General features: G+C 32.6%; 3 protein-coding genes across 3 annotated transcripts in view; all 3 read left to right on the forward strand.

Moving 5' to 3' along the window:
* Window positions 1-26,117, forward strand: part of LOC105340291 (uncharacterized) — a 754,579-nt gene that overhangs the window by 362,068 nt on the left and 366,394 nt on the right. The window contains exons 8-9 of the mRNA XM_066069388.1: window positions 2,080-2,124; window positions 2,285-2,389. Coding sequence (XP_065925460.1) covers window positions 2,080-2,124; window positions 2,285-2,389 — 150 coding nt within the window. The remainder of the gene's footprint in view (window positions 1-2,079; window positions 2,125-2,284; window positions 2,390-26,117) is intronic.
* The window catches only part of LOC105327281 (uncharacterized), a 347,963-nt gene that overhangs the window by 52,139 nt on the left and 269,707 nt on the right, over window positions 1-26,117 (forward strand). The gene's annotated exons all lie outside the window — the stretch shown is intronic.
* On the forward strand, window positions 13,238-18,277 carry LOC136270627 (serine/threonine-protein phosphatase 6 regulatory ankyrin repeat subunit B-like). The gene is made up of 3 exons (XM_066068883.1): window positions 13,238-13,577; window positions 14,217-14,678; window positions 15,348-18,277. Exons 1-3 carry the CDS (start codon window positions 13,238-13,240, stop codon window positions 17,819-17,821), a joined length of 3,276 nt encoding a protein of 1,091 aa, XP_065924955.1. The 3' UTR covers window positions 17,822-18,277.

Raw genomic sequence — 26,117 nt, forward strand, 5'->3', positions numbered from 1 at the left:
TGATGATTCTAATCGATTACACTAATCAACAGACCAATGTGTGTCCCCATTAAGGATCTAGAGGGCTGGCCCCTAAAATATTCAATCATTTTTATCAAAAAAAATGATCAACAATTTAAGATAGGCGTAAGAACACAAAATGTCGGTATTCGTGAGAACTTTCGAATGCATTCATGAAAAAGGGGCTGGCCCCTTAAATTAGGAACCAAGACACTCGTAAAGTCTTTTACACATACCTTTAAAACGATAAAGATTTTTGTTACATACTAGTATTATAGAAACAAAGTTGTTGATCGTAACAATATCAGTTACTAAAACTGATTGCTCATTGATGACGTAATTAGGGATCTAAGAGGACTTAAATCTTAAATCTTTATTGTACTGTATGTGAAAAAGCAAAGCACTTTGTTTCGCATTTAAAAGGATATTGACAATCAAATACATTATCTGAAAGGGAATGGTTGAGGGGGGATTCTGGAATTTCATTGATATTTAATTGTATTGTTTAAAAATTGAACGGAAGACCTACTCGTCACTCGTTATTATTTTTCTCCACAAATTTTGTGCACGCGATTTCTCAGAAACTATTCAGCCGATTTTGACCATTTTTTCACAGATGATTGCCAGAGGTCTTAATTCTAGACATTTTTTTTAATTTTGAAATCGTCACTTCCGGTACCGAGTTACGGCGTATTTTCTATGTTGTGCAGAGCTGATCTCAGAATATATTCAAGATATGAATACGAAATTTTCAGGATAGGTAGTCTATAGTTTGAAGTTGTGCACTATTATATTGTTTTACGCCAGTGGCACCATTTCATTGAAATCGCTTAGGCACGAAAATTGGGTACGAGTTTTCATTCAAAATTTTCATACGTTTTGATCTGAATCATTTTATCAGTTGATATTTTGTTAAATAATATATAACAAAAGTGGTAGAAAATCAAAAGTTCTTTCCAATAAAATCAAGAAAAAGGGGCTGGCCCCTTTAATTAGGAACCAAGAAACTCGTAAAGTCTATTACGAATAACTTGAAAACGATAAATATTTTGTTATGCATTATAGAATCACAGTTGTTGAACACTACATTATCGGTTTGAAAAAATGCATCGTCAGGCCCATGTTTGACGTAATTAGGGATTTTTATTCAATATTTTTTTTTGGGGGGAGGGGGGTGTTAATTATGAAATTGTATCAATATTTTATGGTATCATTTAATTTTTTTTTTAAATCGGACGGAAGACCTATTCGTTACTCGTAACGAGGTCGTATCTAGTTTTGACGATTTTTATGATCATTATTTTATTAACATTAAACAAATTAAATTTAACAGACCCAGTTATTGCTTCAAAATTAATATCAGTAAATATAAATTTTACACTGTATCTAGGTGGCTTAATTAATAAATGTGGAAAAATAACATACAAGAAAAAACATCAGATACAATTTTATTCAGTAATAGTAAAAACAACGGGGCCAGTATTTTTCAGAACTTGGCTCAATTTTTTCTCCACTTATAAAATTACATATAAAATTAACATTTTCTTTCAAGAAAAATGTCATTTATAGGTTTTACAAATAATCATTTAATACTTTATTATAATTCAAAATACATTATTTAATACAATTTCACGTCCTTTAAGCTCTAGCGGGAGTAAGAACAATGAATTCAATACATATCAGTACTTGTCAGTACTTCTCTAAGTTTGTCAGTACCGTCAGTAAAAAGTGTCAGTACTAAGTTTATCAGTCCAGTTTAACTTTATCAGTACTTTCTAAGTTTCTCAGTACCGTCAGTAAAAAAGTCAGTACTTTTCTAAGTTTATCAGTAGTGTCAGTACATTGTTAGTAAACGTCTACGTTTATCAGTAAAAATTAGGAATATCAGTACTTTTATGACTTAGTAGTGTTATTTATATAATTTCAGCAGCAAAAAGACATCGACTTTTGCGGGGAATTAGTTGGGAAGGTTCAAACACTAGCGAATGTTTTAATCTGTAAATAAAAAAAAAATCGCGGAAAATTAAATAAAAATACATATTTGTCTTCTACTTTCTATCTTTTCAATTTAATTTTAAGTTAATGAAGAAGAAAAGAAAAAGAAAGAAACATTAGCTATACAAGGTATGTGTTCAATATGGCTTATAATTCATATATCATCTGCAGCATGAAACAATAACACATTTTTTTTTATTTGTAAATTATCAAGATATTAAAATCTCAGAAATTATATTGAAAATGCATATTTGTCTTTCACTTTTTATCTTTTTTGCTTAATTCGTAGGTAATAAAGAGGAGGAAAAGGAGGATGAGGAGAAGGGTGAGGAGGAGGAGCATTCAATATCTATCAAAATCAATCAACATGATATAACAGGAACAATTGCAAAAGGTTTGATAGTAGCAAGTCAGATAATTGTCTTCTGCAAACAAACCTTCTGATACCACGCTTCTCTGATAACATATCGCTGATCCTGCCGTTCTTCTAAAAAAATCCAAATATTTTACCTTTTCTTTACTGCTACTTGGTCAAATTAAAAATAACGTGGTACACATTATCTTTATGAAAAGGAAAGACTACATAGCAGAAACAATATTTAGAATCCTTTCTGAATAAACCCTGTGAAATACTTCCTCAAAAACTACATCACAATAAATTAAAATATTTATATTCATGATTTGTGTAAAGTAAAAATTGTACATTAATAAATCCGTGACCCCTAAATTAATCTGGGGACCTTGAGGTGTTAAAATTCATCATAGAACTACATGATAAATACTCTACACCTTCTTCTTAACAATGACACTTTTACAAAATGTGATAATACTATTGTACCGTGGATGAGCCAAGCGTTTCTACAAAACAGTTGAGACATTTTGAACTGATGAAATTTATTAACAAATGAACAAACTAGATTGTATATTTTCACCACTTTCACATCCACACTCGGTCACACTTGTCCGTCACTTAATATGACTTTCACTAATAAACCCAACTTGAACAAAAATATAGAAAATCAAAATAAAACAAAACCTTTTATATCAGAGAGGCTTAAAAATGCTATCCAAGATTCCTTCTTACATCAAAGTTATACGTAAATGAAATACCTATTTAGAAATAAGTTAGGAATAAAGATCAGTTTAGGTTAGTAATTATAATGCTGCAATTTAGCTTCCTGTAATTTCAATCCCAATTATGTACTAAAGACTTTGCTATCTATATAAATGTGGACTAAGGTGGAAAATTTTCAAATCATTAACTTAAAGGCTTCTATAGTGGATATTTACTAACACCGTGCAGAGGAAAACAAAAGGATCACATTGTGACTTATTTTATTTATGCGTAGGACTAATTACGAAGATTAATATTTAAATCCAGTTAACATTTATCCTAATACTAAATATTCGACATCCATATTTTAAGCCCAAATCTCGAATTATGAGGTTTTTTTTATTCTGGCATATGTCTGACAAGAAACGGATGGGTTTCTTGATTTTTTAGTCCAAAAAATAATAACAAAATCCCATCTTAGTTAAAAGTTTATTTAGATTTAGAATTAGATATTTTTTTTAATTTTGAAAATCATGTCAAATGCATATATATAGTGTTTGAAAAATAAACAACTTTGACGATACGATTGAAATAACCACTAAAATATTTCAATGAAAATGTGTCTTTAAGTTAAACTTTACATGAAGTTAAACGAGGCAGTGTGTAATACACATTCTCTAAATAAATAGATCCGTTGTGTTTAAAGTCGTGTTTAATTTGATCTAAAGTGTAAACAATAAGTATTATTTTTTCCTTTTGAACTTTGTTGTTATCTGACTTTTATATCTTTTCTTTCCTGATTCACATTCTATTAAAATTTGTTTAGTTTTGCATTCTAAAAAAAGACATTGTATCCACGCCTAGATCCCTGTTTTAAGGTTTGTATGAAACACTGGAACAAAATGTGATTGCTCTGACTTTTGCAAGGACTATATATGGTTTGAGCCTAATACGGCCCTTTAAAAATACGACATCATAAAATTTACCTTTTTTCCCGCCATTGTCGTTTTCACAGGATGAATGACCATCTTTAAGTTCTCCTTTAAGATAGTTTAAGTTCTCCTTAAAGATAGCTTAAAGACGATCTTTAAGCCACCTTTAAGCTATATGTTATGCTTAAAGATGACTTAAAGAAAGCGTAAAGATGGCTTAAAGGCAGCTTAAAGACTATCTTTAAGCCACCTTTAAGCCACCTTTAAGGACAACTTATAGGTCCTTAATGTCCAAACTTCTTTAATCCACCTTTAAGCTACCTTTAAGCCACCGTTAAGCCATTAAGAATCTTTTAATTAAATATTGTGCTTAATTAAACAACAAAATATATTAACTTTATGATAATGATAGAAAAGGTATTAAAAACGGTTTTTGTTCTAGAAAATAAAATGAAACAAAAAAATAATCCAACGCCCAAGACGAGGATCGAACCCGGTACCCTTCGTTTGCCAGCATCACCTCACTTCCTCTGCGCCACGGCAACTATATCTGTGGATATTGAATCAATGTATTCAATGTGTATTTTTTACTTGAACAGATTTTGACTTCCATTCAAATTGTAACAATCAATCATATCTAATTTATAAATTACATGCATGCATATATGTAGAATGGAATACGGAAATATTGGTCTTCAGTGAAAAAAAAAATATTATACCTTAATGGAAACCGTTAGGCTTACTTAGTAAATAAATTTAAACTGATTAGATAAACGTTCATCTAATTCATAGCTAAATAAAATGCAAGGAAGAAGATGAAATAATTTCTTTTATTAAATGCATTGAAACTATTAGGCCTTATTGTAAAATGTACCAGGCCGGGTATGTGACATATTTACTCTTATACATATATTTAAACAATTAACCCCTATTTATGATCACCGGTACAGGCATTAATTAGCCTCTACATTTACTCGTACATACATGTATCTTTAATTTGTAGACGTAACATTTTTGAAACCCAGAGTTATAATACTCTGAAAAGGAATTACAAATGTAAATTTTATTTTATTTTACTAGACTTATCGTATACACGTACATACTAAGATTTCAACGCCTTTAGAAACCCTGACTTGCACCTGGGCACACGACACAACTGTTGTGTATATTTTGTATATTCAGTGTTAATTTCAGGGGTTTTCTTTAGTTGGACAAACAATAGACTCTAATTAGATATACACAAACGTGCACCTGGGCACACGACACAACTGTTGTGTACATCTTGTATATTCTATGTTAGTTCCAGGGGTTTTCTTAAGTTAGACAGACAATAGACTTTAATTAGATATACACAAACAAACAAAACTATGTCTAGACAAACAAAGCAGTAATATCCTGCCCGATATAACAAAGGCAGTTGAGAGTCTTTTCATCTTTAACATGTATCTAGCAGATCTAGAATTATACCTAGAAATAATGAAAATTGGAAAAAAATACATACCTTCAACCGATTATTAAATTAAATCATGCAGTTTTTGTTCATTATCTTTATTTTGTTTAATAACCGGATGAACTAAGAGAGAGAGAGAGAGAGAGAGAGAGAGAGAGAGAGAGAGAGAGAGAGAGAGAGAGAGAGAGAGAGAGAGAGAGAGAAAGATTTTTTTTCACCGTTTAATTTATAATAGGAAACAAACATACTTAAATATAATTTCATGCACAAATTTAGATACAGAGACTGTGCTCACCCCTACAATAATTTTAAATAAGAAGATAAGTGAATAAGGCGTGTAAAAAGCCTATACGCGGTCGGACAGGCTACTAAAAAATTAAAGTATCAACAAATCCGATAGTTTTTTTTTAAATCATTTAAAACAATATAAATTTAACGAATCATTGATTTGTAACCTGTAGGTATGTTCAATACTTGGAATACGTTGACTCAAACAGGCGTATACGTATCAAAACCTGCAAATATTGTCATTTTTTTAGAACTTCAAGGCATTTTCTTTTATAGAGTGGGTCTGTGCTCCATATTTTTCTCATAGTCTAATTAAGGTCTAATGGAAAACAAACCGATTTCAATCAACAAAAACGTGGAGAGATGACCCCCTATACATTAGAAATATCATTTTGTATCCCACCAACTGAACGTATTGAAAAAATAATACAAGTCCGGTAATTCGTGACCTTAGTCACACATAATATTTAAAAAGCCGACATTGTTGTGTCTGAAATGACTCAGTGGTTAGAGTACCTGGCATAAGCTAACCGTATATATCTAGGGTTTTTATGTTATGGGTTCGATACCACCAAAATTTCCGACAATATTTTTAGGGTCTTCCGTCTTCAGCGGAAGACCCTTCTATTATTGTAATGTTTTTTTTTTTCACTTTTTTTTCCTTTTTTTTTCTTTACAATTTTTGTGCAGAAGATTTCTCGGAGATGGGTGGTCCGATTTTTGTCAAATTTTCAGCATCGATCTATTATTATATAAACTTGATCCCTTTTTTTTATTGTGTAAAAAAAACTTCCGGTTTGAAGTTATCCGCCATTTTGTTATTTTTTAAAAAGTTCTTGTCCACACATTTTCTCAAAAACGAGCAAAGATAGGAAGCTGAAATTTTTAGAAATGATAGATAACATAAACATCTAGCCTCACGAGGAAAATCATTGTCCGGAAATTCCGAGTACAGAAGCTAGCTGGGGTCAAAATATAGGACACATTTTTGACGAATACTCATTGTCCACACATTTCCTCAAAAAACGAGCAAAGAAAGGAAGCTGACATTTTCAGAAATGATAGATGACATGAACATTTAGCCTCACGAGGAAAATCATTGTCTGGAAATTCCGAGTACGGAAGCTAGCTGGGGTCAAAATATAGGACACGTTTTTGACGAATTCTCCTTGTCCACACATTTCTTCAAAAACTAGCAAAGATAAGAAGCTGAAATTTTCAGAAATGATAGATGACATGAACATCTAGCCTCACGAGGAAAATCATTGTTCGGAAATTCCGAGTAGGGAAGCTAAATTTCAAAACTCAGTGAATGTGTTATAATGACCTCAGACTAATTTTAAAACATATTATCTAAGTTGCACTTTAATTCTGCGTCTAATAGAATCGTTTTCAAATTGATGGGATGAAATTTAATTTTTTTGAAAATTTTAAATTTAATTAAATCGTAATAAAATGACCTCAGACTAATTTCAAAATATAATATCTAAGTTGCGCTTACAATTTTGTGTCCGATGAAATCTTTCTCGAATAAATTAGATGAAATTTAATTTATTTAAAAATTTGAAATTTAATTAAATCGTGTTAAAATGATTTCAAACTAATTTTAAAATATGATATCCAGGTTGCAGTTACAATTCTGCGTCTGATGACATCTTTTTCGAATTGATTTAATAAATTTTAAATTTTTAAAAAAAAATTAAATTTAATTAAATCTTTATAAATTGACCTCGGACTATTTTTTAAATGTAATATTGAAGCTGCGCTTACAATTCAGCGTCTAATGACATCTTTTTCGAATTGATCGAATGAATTTTAAATTTTTTAAAAATTTTAAACTCATTTAAATCGCGTTTAAATGACCTCAGACTAATTTTAAAACATGATATCTAAGTTGTGCTCAGAATTCTGCGTCTAATGACATCATTTTGAATTGACTGGATGAATTTAAAAATTTTCAAAATTTTTAATTTCATTTTTCTTTTTTTTTTGTTAAATATATTAAAAACTGACTATAGTTAGAAATTTTGCTTTCGCAAAGTTGTATTATAATATATTTGAATAGATCTGATTGGGGAAAAATAAATTTAAAATTGTATTTCACTACTAAACCGAATGGGCATTTGCGCCATCTTATTCCCCCATCTTCTTTGAAACGAAAACAAAAAAAAATTATAAAGAATCTTATAACGGCAATCTGTGTCCATCGGAGCGTTGTTGATGATAGCGATATGTGTTTAATGGAGCGACAATTAAAACCGCCTGGAACCCCCCCCCCCTTCTTTTGAAATTATATCATCACTCAGATCACCCCCTCCCCTCCCTATAAAGGAGCTTTTGCATTTAACATATGTTTTTATTGTTCACTTTGACCAAACTTGACTTAAAGGGAACTTAAAGATGGTTTAAAGACAACTTAAAGGGAGCGTAAATGCCCTTAAAGATGCTTAAAGGTAGCTTAAAGATGGCTTAAAGGTGACCTAAAGAAGTTTGAACATTAAGGACTTATAAGCTCAGCTTAAAGGTGACTTAACGAGGCCGAGTACAGAACGAGTACGCACGCTTTCGCGCAGCGTTTCATTTGTATTGTGACGTCATCTTTTTGCTTGGTTGACGCCATGGCGTGATAGTTTCAACTGCAGATATTCAGCGAAAATTGTTGAAAATATCTCGTTTGATGCGTAAAAATAATGTTATATTGTGGAATAAACATAAATGTTTCGAAGTATAAGCTATATTTGGGCTCGGGTCGAAAACGTGAAGAGGGTTCAGCAAGCCTAGCCTTCGGTCACGTTTTCTTAACCCGCCTAAATATAGCTAAATTCATATATTTCAGACAGTAACCATGTATTTTATATCAATGACCCTTAATATGTGATGTTATATATTTTTTTATTACTTAAATATGTCTGAATGTTTTAATAATACTATTTAGATCACCTTTTCCGCTTTTGTCAAATAAAAAATAGCCATTATCTGACGAATCTGGGAAATTGGGCATACAAAAATCAACTTTGATAAAACCCCTGGAACAAACCAGGAGGTAAAAGGTTTTTTTTTATTTGACCATTAGATGCCTTTTAGCAATAACTTTAATATGTAGAACAGAAAAAGAAATCCCTAGGGCAGAAGTTTTGAAAAAATGTAAAAAAATATTCAAATTTGATACATTTCAAGCAAAATCCCATAGGGTCCTATGTTAAAGATTAACACACTTTGAGATGACCCTCTAAACAAACGGTGAGGTAAATGTCTTATTTTTTAATCTTAAAATAATAATTATATCAGTAGAAATTCATGTAAAAAGTTTCATCCAAAAATCTAGGGCAGAACAAATTAGACCCGGCCTCGTTAAAGGTGGCTTAAAGATTGTATATCCTTTAAGCCGCCTTCACGCCACCTTTAAGCTACCTTTAAGGACTTGCTTAAAGATTGTATTTCGCCCTGTGATTTTTAGCATAAAAACAGCTTGTTATCAAACAGTTTTTCTATAAGAAACCATTAAGCAATTGCTTGAAAAAATGTTTTTACCAAAAATGTATCTCTCCAGTGACACAATGACAAAAAATTCGTTCTTGTTCAAAGTATCATTCTATATTTCCCATTTAAAAGAAATCAGAAAAATGTCAATTTTGACTGACTTTGATACAATTATGGAAATAGCGTCAGTTGTGACGTCATATACTGCCGGTGATTGCATATAAATAAAAATAGACAAAGAACATATTTTATGGCGACTCTTCTAAAAATAAACATAACAAATTAATGTACATGAAACTCTTTAAAAATGGCGAATTATTGGGGCCAAATTTGGATAACATCATACATGTATATAGTTCAAAAATAAGTATTTGATACGATAAAAACGCCAGTCATATATGTACCATGACAGTTTAAGACGTGCTCCAATGTAATAGAATGAAAAAAAAAAACAAAACATAGACCATTGGCCATAACTAAACTGTACCGTCTTGTTTACCCTTAATGGACAAAGGTTCACTGAAGAGTGGGTTACATGTACCAGCAGTTCTACATATTTCAGTTTCATGTAAAATGCACACGAACCAGGTAATTTTCCAAAGTATCGGTGACTTCAGATCAAATCACATTAAGGGCATGATCCAGTGAGAGATTCCAGTAAATAGTTAATAAGTAGTAAAGGGAGAATGTCTAAACAAACGAATAAGGATCTTAGAGTATATACAATTTGTGACAACAAGTTTTATAAAAATGGCATGTGGGGATAACGAGCAATGCTCAAACGCAACAATTTAAAGGAAAAATACAAATCAGGAGCACAGTAAACACGGACATCTACAAAATTTAGAGGTAGAAAAATGTGCCATGAAGGAGTGAGTCTTCTCTGCTGACCGGTCACACCCGGCGTGTGCTCTTTGTGGTAATTGGGAAAACAGGGAAATTCGTCGACAATTCGGTGATTAATAATGGCCTAACAATAAGTACGAAAAAAGTCAGTCAGCGCTCAATTACAAAAAAACAAATGCACAATCCATGGGAGAAATATCTTTTGGAAAAGAAAATACATTCTGTTTTTAATCTACTAGTCGATAATCCAATCTTAATAAGTTGATCAATAAAAAGTTATATTTACATTCTACTGTGTTTTGCCATTAAATTCTGTGATCTTTAAATGCCTCTAAATGCAACAAGTAGTCAAAGGTCAAATTGACGAGTTTTATTATGACGTCACAAACGTTGAACGCTGTAAACTGCAACGTCACAAGCGAAAATCAAAGTTCACGCTTGTGACTGTTATTGTGGCTCTTCCATTAATATTAACTTACCCTTAGGATAAGGATAAGGATCAGGAATTTTAAGGTATAAATCACATTTGCAGACAAGGCAAGAAGTTAACAAATGTAAATAATATGTTTTACGGTGTTTTTTGTTTTTAATCTTTTTAATTTTTGTACGCTATATAAGCGTTGTAGACGTGCCTTCCCCCCTTTTTTTAGTGTGTGATATCCAATATTATTGAAAGGTTTGACCACATATGCAACTATAACAAATACATGTAGATATTTTAACAGTTTATTTTTTTTCTTTTATTTATTCATTACATAATGACGCGGCTACACGTAGATCAAATAATGATTAGACTTTTCTTTTTTAATAATTTTTTGTCACCTACCTAACGTATACAATGATTGGATCAATATGACAATAAATTTAGCATGGAACTTGCATGTATTTACTGTGCCCCCCAAAAAAATCATCAAAACAAAACTAATCAGCCAAAGAGTCACCGTTAATAGTGAGCGCAGTATCAATATTAACGTTAACTCCCTACTGTGTACTTCCTACACGTTACATTCAGTACAGATGCTTGATCCACCTCTAAATGTATCGCGGGAATATAAAACGCGAGATCACTGTGACGTCATACTTAACTTTTTGCGCTCGACAGTTTTCGTAAATTGTCGGACAAATTCGGGGAAGGAAATGACGTCATAGGTACAGTTTTTTACGTAAGCATATGTGTTGTTTACTTTAATGTTTTTAAAAGGATTTTTTATTGTTAAATGAAAATGATGTATGCGATTTACAGGTAAGAATTTTCCTTAGAAACGCTTCCTGTTCCGCCAAGTTGCTATGCACCGCAAAGGATCACTGGGATAGTAGAACGTTTTCACGCGGGTCCACAAAATTTTCTTTGAACAATGTGCAGATTTCAACTCGAATTTCCTCCGTTCGTACACGTTGTCTATGGAGCTCGCTACGCGAGCGGCTCTTCGCGCCGCCTCGCTGCGCTCGTTATAAGCATTAAATCATGATTTTTTGAAGTATTCAATATCATAACTGCAGCGGTGTGTGCATACAAATTTTCATAACGGGCTAACGCGCGTTACTCAATTTGTATGCACACACCGCTGCAGTTATGAGAGTGTATACTTCAAAAAATCATGATTCAGTGCTGTAACAAAACCAAGAAAATAAATCTTTTTATGTAACATTTTCTTTTAATTAACCAAACACAGATAATAAAATTGACAAAAGCTTAATTTGGCTAATAACACACTTTGGACACATACAATAATACTACTATAATGAATATTTTTCACATCTAGGTTGAAATATAGTAGCAATGGCTTTATAGTTTCAATAACAGAAAACAATCTTAAACGTTGAGGTAAATATATATATATATATATATATATATATATATATATATATATATATATATATATATATATATATATATATATATAACTGGGTGTGAAATGCATAGCGTTGATACATTGCTGAGACAAAGCATCGGGTTGAACTAAACTTTCAATATACCTCCGCAGAATTGCACAAACTATCAGATCACGGTTTTTTGATGTCGTTAATACACACTTATCCTATGTCATTCATCAAGACCGTAAAAGTATTTACTGACCGATATCAGCAAGCCTAAATTGTTCTTATTATAAACCTTAATCTTTAATTTTTCAAAATCGTCACAAAACATTAGACATTCATATTGCATGGGCATTGGTTTTGCTGTTGTGACTTTAAAGCTGTAATTTTTTTCGTCAGATTATATTATATTTCTTAATTAAATTACGGCTTTTAAATATCTAATTTAATCATAATCCCCGATTTTGTACGAAAGGGTTAAACAATTAAATATTATATGATATTGATGTTCTTGTCAAATGCCTAACAAAATGTAATGGAGAATACCTTTATCTTTCAGAATCGCCAGTTGATCGAGCTATATTTATGCAGTGGCAGGATGACAACAAACAATTTGTTTCAACACAAGCTTGTAAAGAAGTAGAAAAGCTCATAAAAAGTCAGAACCTGGTGGTTGTGACTGGTAACTCTGGGTCAGGGAAGTCCGCCATTATACAACATATAGCGTTGTGTTTTAGGAGTCAAGGATGGAAGGTGAAACCCGTATATAACGCGAAAGAAATCGCTGATACATATTCCTCAGTAGATGGATCACAAAGCAGACTCCTTTTTGTATTCAATGATCCTATTGGCAACGATTCTTTCGACGAAATAGCCTATAAATCATGGAAGGAACACGATGAAAGGTTAAAAGCTTTTTTAAAAAATAGCAAGATGTTGCTCTCAAGTAGAAAATATATTCTGCGTGATGATAGGGTTAAAGGAATGTTAAACGATAAATCATGGAGCATTGATCTTAGTGATGACAAACATAAACTGAATAATGGAGAAAAAGAAACCATTTTAAGGAGTTACGCATCAAACAGTGGTCTTTTAAAAGACGATATTAGTGGAATTTTGACGACTGAGGAGTATTTTCCGTTATTATGCAAACTTTATTTTAGCGACAAAAATAACCAAAAAATAGGACCGCGATTTTTTAAAGAACCTGTTAGAATATGCAAACAACAAATAAGAAATTTCAGAAAGGACTGCAAAGAAAATTACTGTGCTCTTGTTCTTCTTGTTCTGTGTAACAATCAGCTTTGTGTTGAGGATATACAAGAAAAGGATTGCTTAAGAGAAAGATTTGAAATTGCTTTGAAACTATGTGAAATGAAGACAAACACAGCACCTCATACTATTGGTGACACTCTGAAGAAACTCGAGGGATTTTTTGTAAAGAAGATTGAGGACACCTATCATTTTTATCACGATTTTGTAATGGAAGTTACCACCTATGTGTTTGGAAAAGACTATCGAAGAGAAACAATACAGTATGCAGATATTGGTTTCCTTAGACGGCGTGTAAACTTAGAGAGCAGTAACGACAATAGAACAGAGGAAGTTGATAAATTTACTATATATTTAAATGATAAATATGTTAGCAATCTAGTGGATAGACTTTTTAATGATGTATTTGGAGATCGTCTGTTGGATGTTGTTCTCAATCCATGTATGAGAAATGAGAAGGTGGCTACATGTTTCATACAAAAATTAAAAAAAAAACCCGAAACACTGAACAACTTACTTGCGAAAAAACAGCTTCACGAAAAGTTTAGAAAACAAAAAGATGATGAAGAATTAAAACAATCATTTGGTTCCAAACTTGACTTTCTGTATTTTGAAGATAAAGTGCCAATTCTTAGTGCTATAATAATATTTTGTCATACAAATATATCAAAACATTGCTTAGAAACTTTACAGCAAATGCGAAATTCTCTTAAAGATACTTCTCTTTTTTCTGCGGTTTGTTGCAATGGTTCGATGGATTTGTTCAATGTCTTTCCAAAAGAACAAATTAAATGGTTTTTGGTGAAAAATTGGGGGGGATACTATCCCATTCACATTGTTTCCCTCTTTCATAATCATGAAATACTGCGGGAGCTGATTCAGGTGAAGAATGATGTGAATTTAAGACTCAGGGGGTTGTTTAAATATACTCCATTGATGTTGGCAGTTTCCAATACGGACACAAGCGAACAAAAAAGTAATGAAACAAGAAATCAGCCAATTGATATCACTGTTGAACTTTTACTGACTCATGGAGTTAACATCAATTTATGTTCATTCTTATGGACTCCTCTCCATTTAGCAAGTAGAATAGGGAACAATCACACTGTAAAACTGTTGTTAAGTAAAGGAGCAGATATTAATTCTTGCGACACAAACAAGGAAACTCCTCTGCATGAGGCCAGTGGAAGGAGACATGATAGCACTGTGCAACTTTTATTAGAAAACGGAGCAGATATTAATTCATGTGACACAAACAAAGATACTCCTCTACATAAAGCCAGTAAAGGAGGACATGACAGCACTGTGCAACTTTTATTAGATAATGGAGCAGATATTAATTCATGTGACACAAACAAAGAAACTCCTTTACATAAAGCCAGTGAAAAAGGACATGCTAGCACTGTGCAACTTTTATTAGATAATGGAGCAGATATTAATCTGGGTAACACAAAGAAAGAAACACTTCTCCTTAATGCCAGTGAAGGCGGACATGAAAGCACCGTACAACTTTTATTAAACAAAGGAGCAGATATTAATTCATGTGACACAAAAAAAGAAACTCCTCTACATAAAGCCAGTGAATGGGGACATGAAAGCACTGTGCAACTTTTATTAGAAAAAGGAGCAGATATCAATTCATGTGACACAAAAAAAGAAACTCCTCTACATAAAGCCAGTGAAGAAGGACATGAAAGCATTGTGCAACGTTTATTAGAAAAAGGAGCAGATATTAATTCATGTGACCTATACAAAGAAACTCCTCTACATAAAGCCAGTGAATGGGGGCATGAAAGCACTGTGCAACTTTTATTAGAAAAAGGAGCAAATATCAATTTATGTGACAAATACAAAGAAACTCCTCTGTATAAAGCAATCAAACATGGACGTGAAAGCACTGTACACTTTTTATTAGATAATGGAGCAGATATTAATCTGTGTAACAGAAACTATGAAACACTTCTCCTTAAAGCCAGTAAGTGTGGATTTAAAAGGACTGTGCAACTTTTATTAGAAAAAGGAGCAAATATTAATTCATGTGACACAAAAAAAGAAAATCCACTGCATAAAGCCAGTAAACAGGGACACGGAAGCATTGTACAGTTTTTATTAGATAAAGGAGCAGATATTAATTCATGTGACACAAACAAAGCAGCTCCTCTACATAAGGCCAGTGAATATGGACATGAATGCACTGTGCAACTTTTATTAGATAAAGGAGCAGATATAAATTCATGTGACACAAACAAAGAAACTCCTCTGCATAAAGCCAGTGAATGGGGTCATGATAGCACTGTGAAACTTTTATTAGAAAAAGGAGCAGATATTAATTCATGTGACACAAACAAGGAAACTCCTTTACATAAAGCAAGTAAAAAGGGACACGAAAGCATTGTACAGTTTTTATTAGATAAAGGAGCAGATATTAATTCATGTGACACAAACAAAGAAACTCCTTTACATAAAGCAAGTAAAAAGGGACACGAAAGCATTGTACAGTTTTTATTAGATAGTGGAGCAGATATTAATTCATGTGACACAAACAAAGAAACTCCTTTACATCAAGCAAGTAAAAAGGGACACGAAAGCATTGTACAGTTTTTATTAGATAATGGAGCAGATATTAATTTATGTGACCTAAACAAAGAAACTCCACTACATAAAGCAAGTGAAGAGGGACATGAAAGCACTGTACAACTTTTATTAGATAAAGGAGCAAATATTAATTCATGTGACACAAACAAAGAAACTCCTTTACATCAAGCAAGTAAAAAGGGACACGAAAGCATTGTACAGTTTTTATTAGATAATGGAGCAGATATTAATTTATGTGACCTAAACAAAGAAACTCCACTACATAAAGCAAGTGAAGAGGGACATGAAAGCACTGTACAACTTTTATTAGATAAAGGAGCAGATATTAATTCATGTGACACAAACAAAGAAACTCCTCTACAAAAAGCAATCAAATATGGACGTGAAAGCACTGCACAGCTTTTATCAGATAAAGGAGCAGATATAAATAAATATACAACAAACAAAGAAACTCTTCTTCTCAATGCCAGTGAATGGGGACTTGAAAGCACTGTACAACTTCTATTAGATAAAGGAGCAAATATTAATTCATGTGACACAAACAAAGAAACTCCACTACATAAAGCAAGTAAAAAGGGACACGAAAGCATTGTACAGTTTTTATTAGATAAAGGAGCAGATATTAATTCATGTGACACAAACAAAGCAGCTCCTCTACATAAGGCCAGTGAATATGGACATGAATGCACTGTGCAACTTTTATTAGATAAAGGAGCAGATATAAATTCATGTGACACAAACAAAGAAACTCCTCTGCATAAAGCCAGTGAATGGGGTCATGATAGCACTGTGAAACTTTTATTAGAAAAAGGAGCAGATATTAATTCATGTGACACAAACAAGGAAACTCCTTTACATAAAGCAAGTAAAAAGGGACACGAAAGCATTGTACAGTTTTTATTAGATAAAGGAGCAGATATTAATTCATGTGACACAAACAAAGAAACTCCTTTACATAAAGCAAGTAAAAAGGGACACGAAAGCATTGTACAGTTTTTATTAGATTGTGGAGCAGATATTAATTCATGTGACACAAACAAAGAAACTCCTTTACATAAAGCAAGTAAAAAGGGACACGAGAGCATTGTACAGTTTTTATTAGATAGTGGAGCAGATATTAATTCATGTGACACAAACAAAGAAACTCCTCTGCATAAAGCCAGTGAATGGAGACATGATAGCACTGTGCAACTTTTATTAGAAAAAGGAGCAGATATTAATTCATGTGACACAAACAAGGAAACTCCTCTGCATAAAGCCAGTGAATGGGGATATGATAGCACTGTGCTCCTTTTATTAGAAAACGGAGCAGATATTAATTCATGTGACACAAACAAGGAAACTCCTCTACATAAAGCCACTGGGCCGAGGCATGTTAGCATTATAGAGTTGTGGATTGTATATTATCTGCACAAAGCCAGTGAATGGGATCATGAAAGAGTTGTACAACTTTTATTAGATAAAGGAGCAGATATTAATTCATGTGACACAAACAAAGAAACTCCTTTACACAAAGCAAGTGAATGTGGCCATAGGAGCACTGTGCAACTTTTATTAGCTAATGGAGCAGATATTAATTTATGTGACATAAACAAAGAAACTCCTCTACATAAAGCCAGTAAAACGGGATATAAAGGCAATGTACAACTTTTATTAGAAAAAGGAGCAGATATTAATTCATGTGACACAAACAAAGAAACTCCTCTACATAAAGCAAGTATACTGCAAAATAAAAGCACTTTAAAACTTCTATTAGGTAAAGGAGCAGATATTTATTTATGTGATTTAAACAAAGAAACTCCTCTACATAAAGCCAGTGAATGGGGACGTGAAAGCACTGTACAGCTTTTATTAGATAAAGGAGCAAATATTAATTCATGTGACAGAAACGAAGAAACTCCACTACATAAAGCCAGTGAATGGGGACGTGAAAGCACTGTACAGCTTTTATTAGATAAAGGAGCAGATATTAATTCATATGACAACTACAAAGAAACCCCTTTACAAAAAGCCATTAGAACGGGACATGAAAGCACTGTACAACTTTTATTAGACAAAGTAGCAGATATTAATTCATGTGACACAAAGTAACTCCTCTACATAAGGCCAGTGAATCGGGACATGAAAGAACTGTACAGATTTTATTAGATAAAGGAGCAGATATTAATTCATGTAACACAAACAATGAAACTCCTTTACACAAAGCAAGTGAATGTGGCCATAAGAGCACTGTGCAACTTTTATTAGATAATGGAGCAGATATTTACTCATGTAATATAAACAATGAATTTCCTCTACATAAAGCCAGTGAATGGGGACGTGAAAACACTGTACAACTTTCATTAAATAAAGGAGCAGATATTAATTCATGTGACACAAACAAAGAAACTCCTCTATATAAAGCCAGTGAATGCTGACATTGAAGCATAATTCAACTTTTATTAGACAAAGGAGCAGATATTAATGTTTGTGATAATAAGAAACAAACGCCATTACATATCGCCGGTTATTGGGGAAATGATAGCATTATGCAACTTTAAATAAGTCAAGGAGTTTACGTGATAACGACGGAAAAACTCCTCTTCTTGGATCAAGAACAAAAAGAAAATACATATTACCAAATTATTGATATTAAGTAAAGCAGCAAACCTTAAGTCATGTGTTGATAAAAAAAACCCACAATGCTTTTAGATATAGCCAGTGGATACAAAAGCAGTAACAACTTTTATTTGGTAAAGGAGTCAACTTTTATTGATGTATTTAGGAAAGATAAGCTTCACTTTATAAAGCCAGTGAAAAGGAACGTGATAGTATGTTGTGAAGTTTTCATAAGTCAAAACGCAGACATTGATTAATGTGATCAATACAAAGGAACTTCTATTTATAAAGCCAGTAACCAGAAACCTAAAACAATTTCTTTTCAATTTTTACTGAGTAAGGTAGCAAACGTAAATTTAAGTAATTTATTCCAAGAAACTTATCTGCATAAAGTCGAACAAAAAAGGCATGGTGGCACTGTTCTAATTTTGCAAAGTGTTCTAATTGTACAGAGTTATTCCGCATACATCAATTAATGTGATCCATTTTATCCAGCATTATAAAGCTATATTTCTCCAGTTGTTTTAGACCAAAGCTTAAAAATACATGTATATTAAAAAATCATTCATCTCTATAAGTATTGGAAATTGATTGATTTGTACAATCAAAATTCTAATGAACACCGTTACAGAATGACGTGTGTGTCGGAAATATTAAATCATTAAATCAAACACAGACAGTGTGTGAGTAAACATTAACTCGTATATAATTTAGTTTTTATTAAATTAGATTTTTTATGAATTACTTTTGAGTAATATTTTATCTAGTTTATACCCAACTGTACAGCATATTTCATTGTACTCACTATTTTAGTATTTTGATAGATTTCATATTGAGATGTATTAAAATTGCACTCACTATTTAAATATTATGATGAATTTTTGATTGTGTTGTATTTCAACTGTACACAGTTTTTCGCACTATTGGCTGCTTGATGGCAAGAATGTTTAGGAAGTTAACATTGCACAAATTGAACTCTGCTATGGCCGAGCTAATAAATTATGGTGCGTTTTGAATACCCTTTCTGGATTTTTGTTGGTAAACCAAAACAAATGTTGACTGCGTTTTGGGGAAGAGTTCTAAAGTAATTGACCCGGTATATAAGCAACACATCACTTGTTATTCGGTTAATTTAGTCCATCTGAAATCGGACAAACATAAATTAGCTAAGGTATAGCAGTACATCAATTTTATTGTTGAACCGTCAGACAGGTCAGCATCAAATTAGACCATTTGAAGTAACAATCGTTTGTTGGTCATTTTGTTGATATGAAATAAACTATATAGAATACATATGCTTTTTTTACTCGTTTCTATAAGTAAGGAAGTCTGGGTAGTTAACAAACTAACATTCCTTCAATATTTTTACTACTATATGCTTTTATTATCATTAAGCAAAATACTTTGATTTTTGAATTTCAATATAGACAAAGCTCTTCTTCTTAGGAGATAAATGTACTACAAAATGGTCACGACCATTCCGCCCCCTTAAATACCATGTAGCAACGCACTTTGAAAAAATAATCAAGCACAAATCTCAGACCGAATATACGCACTTTAATTTGTTTCAGTGTTTACATGTACATGTATAAATATAATATCTAAAATTCTTAGATTTTTTTTACCAAGCATCCACATTTTTTTTGAAAGAGCGCTTATGTCGACAACATCCACTTGCTTTGATTTTTAAGTGCATATTTTTGATCTCATAGGTAATGCAATTTGATTTTGTTCATTGTAACAGATCATTGTGTTTTTATTGTGATTCCTTTGTTTCTCCTAACTTTGAAAACTCGTACGTGTTTACGACAGTTTGATATGTTTTAATGCTTGTTGTTTTTAAGTTTTTAAACTAACATGGACTAATAAAGTAATAAACATTTTTACCATTTTTTTTTTGTTTCTAACAAATAGTGAGACTAAGTGTATCAGATATTTATGATATGAATTAACTTTTAGTTCCTAGATAAATAATCACATACATTACGTCGAAGATCGACATTAACATTTGCACTGGTTTTATCGTGCTAATGATTTGAAACATCTTGATCGCGCGATTCAGTTAAATTACCATTAGACAAGCATTAGAAAAAACCCTAGAAAACTGTAATAAATGCATTTAATGTTATGTGTCATGTCAACACAGAAATTCGATCATTAAACAATTATTTTTCTTTGCAACATTTAAACAAATGTTCGTTAATAAGGCCGGTTATAGTGTATTTGACTGCATATTCGCGTCTGGACATATATATTCTTTACTTTTATATTATTACTTACTAAGTTGTTTGAATTGTGTCCCGTAGAATAACAAAATATGCTAAGCATATCTAAACATTAGGCAAACATGTACACTAAATTTTTGAACAATTCTACAAAGTGCAATATTTTACAACGATATGCATAATAAACCCAAAGACTTTTTAAAAACCCGTGGGTTTCTATCTCATGACTTGTAAAATCAGTAGAAAATGTTTAAGATCAAAACCATTGCAATATAAAGATCTAGATTGTGAGAGAAAAGATATTAATATTAATATTAATATTATGGTAGATTTATTGTTCATTTCAAAAGGGTTAATTTTAGAGTTACATGTAAAGTGTCACATTCCTTCTTTAATATCAATATGGCGGTCATTACCATACAGTTTGTGTCTTATAACGGTATCCTTCAATGTAATTAGCGTACACCGAGTGCACACGTACTTAAACAAAACATAAAAATACTTCATATATTTTGATCTGTGGTTAGTTACCACGATAACATGAGAAAACACGAGAAATGTAAAGTAGTGGTTTAAAATAATTTTACTTAAAAACACATGCTAATAAAGATGATGAGAATGAAGATGAGGATAACGATGCAAAGATGATGCGAATAATGATGAGGATAACAGTGAAGTAAAATGATTCACATTCCGAGCACTTCTTTTTTATATACATGTTTATTTTAGTTTTGAAACATTTTTTTTTCTAAATTTTGGAATCTGAAGGATTATTCCATAGCTTTAAACTGTTTATTAATAAAGATAAAAAAGTTCCAACCAAATACAACATTATTCCCTATCATGGTCACGTGGTGAGACAAGCTCCATTATTTCCTCGATGAGTAGACCACTTTCTTGGTACTGACGTTAATGATGTACTCCATGGCTGGCGGTGTAACGACGAAAAGTGACCCCCGTAGAATATTGATCCGGGGGTCAAATTTCTACGGAGAAAACTGACCCAGGGTCAGTATTCTATGACAAGTTGGGTCTTTTTTCTACAGTAGAAAACCATTCCAGACCTGTTGATCTACGACCCCCCACACGTTGAAAACTGACCCCCGTAGAATTTTGACCTCACCTATAAACTACATAGAAATTTGAGAAATTTAAGGCGATACGTTTAGCATTCATGTTTGGTAAGTGTCGGGGGGGGGGGGGGGGGGAGGGCAGCAAAGGCATATGAAAGATTCGGCAGAACTAAGTATGCGCCTCCTGTTTTACTCTTTTACATATATAAAATCACTTTGAACAAAGCTATGTCTGTGTTTATAGTGAAGTACTCGTCATTTTTCCTTTGGAGCCCCTTCGCTAGGCCTTTTTGGGGTTGTACACCCCCCCCCCCCCCCGAGGTATATGCACTATGATGTGCTCGCATGTGCTCCCTTTTTGCATTATGCTTGCTTTGCTAAACAGGCCCCATTATTAAAGTAGATGATTTAATACACAAACCTAAACTTAATGACTACGTATTGCATATTTTTAAAAGAAAAAAAAACCCAGAAAAACGGATTTTTTAGTATCTGTTCTATATAGCTACATTAAATGTCTGACAACTAAACAGAACACCGTCACACCAACAGACTTATCTTACAGGTACACAGAAGACAGCAACTCGCGTGTAAAGGAATTTTGGATTTATCACGATTATGCTTACGTTACGTTACACTAAATGTCTGATGACTTTAGCTTCAAACTCTGCATCGCCGCCATTATATGCTCAATAAAGTTGTTGAAGTACAGACACGTAGCATCGTTTTTTAAAGGAAATAGGGCAGACTAATCCGAAATCAGGACACGCGAAAAGAAGAAAAAAAGGAAAACATTTTTCGCTAGTTTTCAAAATCCTAATGCGGGGGGGGGGGGGGGGGGGGAAGGGGGTTCTAAAAAAAATTATCTGCTTCCAAAAACATGGGGGGGGGCTCCTTTTATAAATTCAATTTTTTAAAATTAAAATGTTACTATTGGAGGAGGGGTTTGGAATTTAACTGTTTCAACCACAAACAAAGTGGCCAGCTGGAAAACTAATAATCAATGGCTTTTAGTGTCTTATAGTAATAATTTCATTTAAACATATTTATGAATACAGGTACATGTATGAGTGATTGATTCTAATAGATTTTGATCAAGTGTGCATCTAATTTCCAAAGTAATTTAAGAATGCAATAATGCCATTGTATTACCATGACATGTTATTTTTTGTACATTGTGTTTTAAGTCAGACTGCTCTCAGTATCAGCCAATACCTATATCAAATACTTGTTTAAGAAAAAGATAATTGTAGAGACCAATTTGTGTTTATTCCAACAAACAGTAAAGGTCACAAAACGTTTTGCGTTGCTCAATGTTCTGATATTGAAGTTCCTAAATGGTTTCCTAAATTACACGTGCATGAAACTCTATTTTTAAAAGGTAATGATTAATGGCATCGCTGAATCAAGTTATTGGAGGATGCAATGTTGCAGTCATTCACAAATGACATAATGTTAGACCGAATGATGTTTACCTGACGGATGCATTTTAATTAAAAAAAAAACCTTATAACTAATCAGATCTATAACGAATCGTCAAGTACACTTCAATACTGTGAAGGGTTCTTCTTCCTTACGTTGATAATGACTTTGTTTTTTACTCCTTTAAATTGAATTTTCACAACATATACATGTACATACGTGACATATCTCGTAATTAGTTGATACAATCATATTGGAAAACTACTATTTGATACTGTACAGTCCTTGTGTAGTGAAAGTAAATTGAGAGAGAGAGAGAAAGATAGAGAGAGAGGCATTGCCTATATGTGTATAAAATATATAAACCATATTAACTTTATAGGACCATGTTCTACAAGGATATTTGAAAGAGGAAACAAAATTATAAAAAGCTTTCATACTCCTTATATCTACAGTTTTTCATTAGCAAATATTTTTGCGGTCAAAAACCCTTCTATTATATAACAGTTTTTATACATGTATATTTGGATTTGCGATACCTTTATATTTACAAGAAAAATATATTGCTTCACAATAAGAAATACCAAGTTGAAAAAAAAATCTTTATTTTTATATTTTTAAAAAGAACTTATTGCTTATCAACTGTTATTAACAAATCAAACCGTCTCAAAATCTATTCTTCAACATCATTCCATAATTCTATTACTACAGTACACTCATAAAATAAATGTCCAATACTCTCGTCATTTCTTTTACAGAAAGTGCACACAGGAGACTCTGTTTTGGTTTTTTTTTTTAAAGGATATTTATTTATTTGTTGGAAAAATTCTATGAAGAATTTGAAACTGTATTCAATGTAATTTTGATTCCTGTGTAGATTTAAAATGGAGTTCAAAACTTTTGTTCCATGTTTCTTGTACATAATTATGACCATTTTCTCTCCATTAATGGATATTTTGATTTAGATGTACATGTTTCTCTCTTTTTATCTAATAATAAGTTGTACATTAGTTTGCAACCTTTACCATTACTAATAAACAGTAGGAAAGATTAGGGATAACAGGTCATATTCTTTTATGATTTGTAAGTTTGGTGTGTATTAATCTTTGTGTGCTAAGATGTCTGGTCCTTACAGCAGTTCTTATACCTCGTTTTTAACTTACCAACAAATATATCTCAATAAATGTTATACTTTATTGACACTCTGTTAAGAGGTTGCCTTTTCGAGAAAGGTAACAAGAGTATGATTGCCAGAGACACTTACATGGGAAATCCAAGTAAAACTTAAAGTTATGGAAGAATATGCTCGTATTGTTTACTAAATTCAAATGTCGTTTTTAAATACCAGAGTTATATATTGAAATGGAGTTAAAGTCAATGCCAAACCCCTTTTTAATGTTATTGTTTGTTTGCAATTTGCCCTAGCTGTTATATGCCGAAGTTTGCAAGTACATTCTTAATGTCGATCAATTTGATTACACCAGATATCGATTTTAAATTCTTGCAGAATAATTTGTAAAGTATTCTATTTCTTATGTTCAATTCTAAATATATGGTTTTAAAACCAAGCATTGTATTGTTTTTAAATATATTCTTTTTAAAGCCATTTGGAACAATAAAAAGTTGATGGTGAAAATTATCCAAATGGGATGACGCAGGCCATCTATGGGATGGGGAATTCAACCTTATTAAAGACACTTATTAAATTTAAAAAACTACATATTATAGGATTCGACCTACCTTCCCATAAATATCCACCCCCAACCCCCCTCCCCTATCCTGGGGAACATTTTCTGAATTCACGCATGTGATCACGTGCCAATTTCAGACCAATGGTTAATGATTAATTTCTCATTGTGATAGACACCATGATGCATAATTGTCTCTTCCCCATTATTTACTGGTATCAGGTCCTGTTTACAATTTGTCAGGTTTTTTTCATTTAGATTGATATCGTTTCTATTCAGTTATGGTTGAACAATGTACGTAAGTAAAAGAAATATAATTATATCTTTTCTTTCTTTTTTTGAAAAATTAAAAAACAGACTAAAATAATGATGATAAGCAATGACAAATGATCAGAAAAGCGAACTCAAGCTGGTTATTCGTACAAGGTTATACGATAAAAAAATCTATTAAGTACCAATCAGGCAATGTACCCCCCCCCCCCCTCACCACCATCCCTGTATCATCCCTAAGGAAAAAAGAATGAACCCATAACAAGTAAACCTAAAATATGTTATAAAATTTAGCCAATATTCTACGGGGTCATTTTTCTACAACCAACACGGAGAAATGTGACCCTAAGGCCATAATTTCTACGATGTAATCCAAGTATTCTACAACTGAGTGGGTCATTTTTCTACGTCAAAAAATGACCCTCGGTCAATATTCTACGGGGGTCACTTTTCGTCGTTACAGCGGCACGCTGAGAAACGACTCCACGGAACGTCTTCTCCTGTCCTCCTTACTTACAGATGATGTCTATCTACTCCATATCGAGATCTTTCTCCAAAAATTCCGACCGGGAGTCCATGAGTTGTTGCCCTTTGTTAATGGGTACGGCTGACGTTAGTGATGTACTCCATGGCTGGCGGCACACTGAGGAACGACTCCACGGAACGTCTATTCTTGTCCTCCTCCCTGATAGACACACGTGACATGTACAGGAGTTGTCGCTCCTTGTTGACCGGTCTAGGAGAAGGGCTACAGTTTGGAGAGACCTGTCCTATGACGCTGAGATTCATGTTACGTTTGGCAATGATGTCTATCTTCTCCTTATCCATATCTTTCTCCGATGTCTGGGACAGGGAGTCCATGAGTTGTTGCCCTTTGATAATTGGCGCTAACTTCAAGGGAATTAAAGTAGGACAACAACAAAACTTCTTCTCCCATTTTTGTTCGAAATGATATGATGCTGAATGTTTACAAAGCTGCTTTTTTCTAGGGGTGGGAGACATAGATGTAGTACAAGCACTTTCAACTGTTGGGAGTCTTCCAGAGGAAGGTACCACATACGAACCATGTGTTATGAGATCCCCAAAATCATCGATAGGTTAAACAAAGTCA

This window comes from Magallana gigas, chromosome 8 (genome assembly GCF_963853765.1).
Source record: "Magallana gigas chromosome 8, xbMagGiga1.1, whole genome shotgun sequence".
Classification (NCBI taxonomy): domain Eukaryota; kingdom Metazoa; phylum Mollusca; class Bivalvia; order Ostreida; family Ostreidae; genus Magallana; species Magallana gigas.